Below are 4,713 nucleotides of genomic sequence, written 5' to 3' on the forward strand. Positions count from 1 at the left end.
CGCGGGCCTGCAGGGTCAGCTCGAAGGCGCGCAGCTGCTCGTGGTCGAAGGCGCGCTGCGCGAACACCACCCCGCTCTGCGCGCTCACGGACACGTAGGACGCCAGCGCGCGTGGCTCCAGGTCGCTGGCCACGATGGAGTAGGAGACGCGACCGTTGGGCCCCAGGTCGGGGTCCGAGGCGCTGACTTGCGCAATAGAAGCCCCTGGAGGGTTGTTCTCGGCCACATGGACCACGTAGGAGGCCTGGTGGAAAACCGGCGCGTTGTCGTTGATATCGCTGATGTGTAGGGTGACGCTTGTACTGGAGAATAGGGAGGGCTTGCCCTTGTCAGTGGCTGTGATGGTGACATTGTACTCCGCCATCTGCTCCCTATCTAGGGCACTGTCAATCACCAGCTTGTAATAATTCTTGGAGGTGGATTCTAATTTGAAGGGAATGTCTTCCTGAATATAGCACGTCACCAGACCATTTTGCCCAGAGTCCCGGTCTCTCACTTTAAAGAGGGCTATTACAGTCCCAAGGTCTGAGTCCTCGGGAATCTGGTTAGAATAGGACATCAATTTGACCTCTGGGGCATTGTCATTCTCATCAACAATTTCAATCTGAACATTACAGTGAGCCGTGTGCACCCCTCCATCCTTGGCTTCTACAACCAACATATATCTACTTGTCTTTTCAAAGTCCAATGTACCATTGGTTGTAATGTCACCAGTATTTGGATTGAGATTGAAGAGGAGGCTGGTACTTGTTGGGGCACTGAGGAAGGCATAGGTGATCTCTGCATTAACACCCTCGTCCTGGTCAGTGGCCATCACTTGGAGCACAGAGGTCCCCGAGGGCACATTTTCTTGGAGGCTAACTCTGTACGTTTCCTGGCTGAACATTGGAGCATTATCATTGGCATCGGTGACCTGAATCCGGACCTGGGTGGTGCCACTTAGTGGAGGGTCTCCACCGTCCATGGCGGTCAGGATTAACTGGTGGGAGCTCTGCTGTTCTCTGTCCAGAGGTTTTTCCAGCAGTAATTCTGGGTATTTACTTCCATCAGGACTTTCCTTCGTTGTCACAGAGAAGTGTTCACTGGAGTTGATAGTGTATATCTTCAGTGAGTTACTTTCTACATCTGCATCTTGTGCAGAATCCAGAGGGAATTTTACACCTGGTAAGGCTGACTCGCAGATTTCCAAGTCAATGCCTTTTGCGGTGAAACGCGGTGCATTGTCGTTAATATCTTGGATTGCAACAATCACGTGGAAAACATTCATTGGATTTTCAGCAACCATTTCAAATTCTAGTGCACACTCAGATTTCCTCCCACAAATTTCCTCTCGATCTATCCTACCGTTCACTAACAAATCCCCACTCTCTGCACTCACACTGAAGAAATTCTCTGCACTAACCCGCAGTTTTCGAGCTGACAACTCCTGGACACTGAGCTTCAGGTCCTTGGCGAGGTTCCCCACCCGCGAGCCCCTGGCCAGCTCCTCCGGAATAGCGTATTGGATTTGCTGGGAGATAGCCCCCCACAACAAAGACAGCAGGAAGAGAAACAGTACCTGAATTTTCATCGGTTCAGCTTTTCTGGAGCTTCTTTGCATTTTTTGAACTCCCTGGGAAGCTTCTTTTCAGGATGTCTCTGGGATGTTTAAAAAAAAATCAGTGCCAGCACCTGGACTTTTGTGATTTGAGGGTAGGTAGGACTGGCGTTGGTGGGTGCACAGGCGCCGCCTCCGCGTTTTGATGTGCGCAGGTCAAAGCTGGAAAACACTGCCCAACTCTCCCGCAGAATTGAGAACCTTTCTTCCCTTTGGTCAACAGCGGCGCCCGGAGGTTGTCTGGGAGAACTGCATATTGTCCAGCCATTTACCCTCAACGTGTAAGCTCTTGAATCTGTATGTACCTTGTCTAATTGTTGGAAAAACCAAGTATTCATATTTTCCCTCTAAATTTGATATGTTCTACTTTTTATCATTTCATAAGCATTGCTATCATTTTACATTCTTCTTTGCATTAAAAAATTTCACCAGGCTTACAACTAGTTTTTCAGTTTTGGGGGCAAAAATATCAATTATTTCACTGTATTTATGAACACTGGCATGGCTAGTATGGATGTAACCAAATAAGTTACTGGCTTTTTATCCACATTTTAGTGAACTATGATCTTTACATTTTTGTAAAATCCAGAACCTCCCTAATACAGTATTTTAACTCTCTCCATAAATACTTTATCAATTCAGTAATACTTTCCAAAGATACAGTCTGCAAAAAAAGAGTGAATAAAGCCCTAGACTTATTTTAATGTATTGCTCATTTTTTAAAAGCATAGGAAATCTTCCCATTAAGTACAGCACAGCCTGATATTTTGTTAAAGTGACCAATTTAGGGGCACCTGGATGGCTCAGTCATTAAGCATCTGCCTTTGGCTCTGGTCATGATCCCAGGGTCCTGGGATCGAGTCCTGCATCAGGCTCCCTGCTCCGTGGGAAGCCTTCTTCTCCCTCTCCCACTCCCCCTGCTTGTGTTCCCTCTCTCACTGTGTCTCTCTCTATCAAATAAATAAATAAAATCTTTTTAAAAAGTGACCAATTTAGTACACATGCTTTTATACAGCTCAATCTTGTGAATGCTATATTTATTTTTATGAAATCAGTGCTTTTTACTATATGAATGTATATGCAATACTCCATAATGCCAATACTCAGCTCCAGCTGATTTATACCATTAGTAAGTATAATGAATTTGACTTGATCACTGGTAAATCTTGGAGAGGTGTTGAGAGTCCTTAGATACTCAATTTTGGAACTTAACCTGTAATCTTGAACTCATCTTGGGTAACTAAAACAAATACCTTTATTTCAAATGCACTACCAAATTAGATACCAATGTAATGATTTATTCTACTGTTTTGCAGTAGAATAATACATACTCACATTACACTCCAGTCAGAACAGACTATTATCTGTTTTCCTAAGACATTATTTTCATTGTTTTCTCTATGTCATGAATTTATATTTTCTGTTCCTTTTGCTGTTCCCCTTTCTATGTAAATGAATTCTTGCCCATCCTTAAGAAAATCCTTTTTAGTGAAATGGAATGTCTGAGACCTTTCATTATCTATACAAGTAGATGGAAATTGTACTGCCTTTGTACTCTCTGTACACTTTGACAACATTTAGGCTTTGTTTTATCAAGATTCTTAGAAAATTCGCTTTGAGCACCTAAAATTCCCTGGCACTACCCATTTAGTAATTTTTCTCATTATGGGGAAAGTGATACTAATATCACTTTATCACATCATAAAGATTTTTCCTTAAAGAAGACATTTTGAAGATCATGTGCCTTTTTTCTGTGATGTATTTGCATGTTTGAGTGAAAATACACCTTTCCCTGCTCTCAGTTATTTTGCTCAAGCCCTGCATCTCACACTCTTGAATATATCTCTTTCTAATATATTGAGGGAGAGAGATGTTCCTTTATTTGAAATCTAATGAAATATATTTTGGTCTCATTTTGGATGACTCTCTGAGGTGATTTCATAGGTGAAAATAATTTCATAAATTTCAAAATGGGCCAACAATTTCTGGCTCAAGAAAGTTGTAGGACTCTATTTTATTGTTGGAGTAGCTGATCTGGAAATGTCCTGCTGAGGCTGAGACATATCTCCTTGCATTTTTTAAAATCCTTCTCAAAGGACGAGAAATGTCCCTCCAAGACTCATATCAGTTTAGGCAATTGACCTCCCCACCTTCAGACAAAAGGCTGAAATCAATATGAATGCACACATACACCCACACATACTTTAGGTATACACAGTAGGGAATACAGGCCAGGTAAAACCACTTAACCAAGCTGTATATATTTTTACTCAACAGTTTTTATGTCATTGAGATGAAAAGAGTGTGGCCTGGCTTGGAAAGAGCAAGCATCATTTTACAGGAGCCTAAAATACCTAATATTTATATTTTTATTTATATCAGTCAGGATAAGCTAAGTAGGTTGGAGTGACAAATTTCAAATCACAAGAAGTTAAAATGAAAAAAAGTCTATTTATCACAGGTATACACACCAATGTATGACAACCACAGAGATCTTCTCTTGATATAGTTGTTCAAGCACTCAGGTAGAAGCAACAGTCACAATTTCAAAAAATAACTTGGAGATCTGGAAATTCTTACAATGCCAACAGGAGCTTCCTCCAGGGAGAGGCACATATTACTTGCATTTACAACATATTGGCCAGAACTGATTACTTAGGCCCATTCAGTCATAACCAGGTCAGGAAGATCAGCTCTACCATAGGCCCAGAAGAAGAAACAGATACTTAAGCAACAGAACTAAGGACTACCACATTGTTTTATTTTCAAATAAATGTGCATTAAATCTTTATATTAGCCACACTGGCATAATTGTTCTTCATAGTATTCCAAGAAAGAAATAAACTTACCTGAAGTAGGTTGGGATCTCCTTTCGTTTCCAGTAAATCTTGAGATACCAGGAAGGACTCACTTTTCTCACAGCTCTCCTGGCTGATGAGCGTGTCCGCGTAGTTGGGCTGGGGGAAGATCACGTGACTCTCCCGCGAGTCCGCGGTCAGGGAGACCTCGTGGGAATAGGTCTGCAGGAAAGCCCGCACCCCGTCCACGCCCACAAAGTGCGAGGCCGGCACGCCCACCAGCCCGCCTCCGGAAGCCTGGAGCAGACGCGACGCGTG

The 4,713-nt window shown here is 42.8% G+C and overlaps 1 protein-coding gene across 1 annotated transcript; it reads right to left on the reverse strand.

Moving 5' to 3' along the window:
- Window positions 1-4: 4 nt before the first annotated feature.
- Window positions 5-4,707, reverse strand: LOC102747266 (protocadherin gamma-B1; the record flags this gene model as incomplete). Its single annotated transcript, XM_081809953.1, has 2 exons — window positions 4,447-4,707; window positions 5-1,638 (listed from the first exon to the last, which is right to left on the reverse strand). A coding segment is annotated over exon 2 (1,596 nt), but the record flags the coding sequence as incomplete, so codon positions are not given.
- Window positions 4,708-4,713: the final 6 nt, after the last annotated feature.

The sequence above is a fragment of the Leptonychotes weddellii genome, unplaced genomic scaffold, assembly GCF_054177405.1.
Source record: "Leptonychotes weddellii isolate Sample4059 unplaced genomic scaffold, ASM5417740v2 HiC_scaffold_15797, whole genome shotgun sequence".
NCBI lineage: Eukaryota > Metazoa > Chordata > Mammalia > Carnivora > Phocidae > Leptonychotes > Leptonychotes weddellii.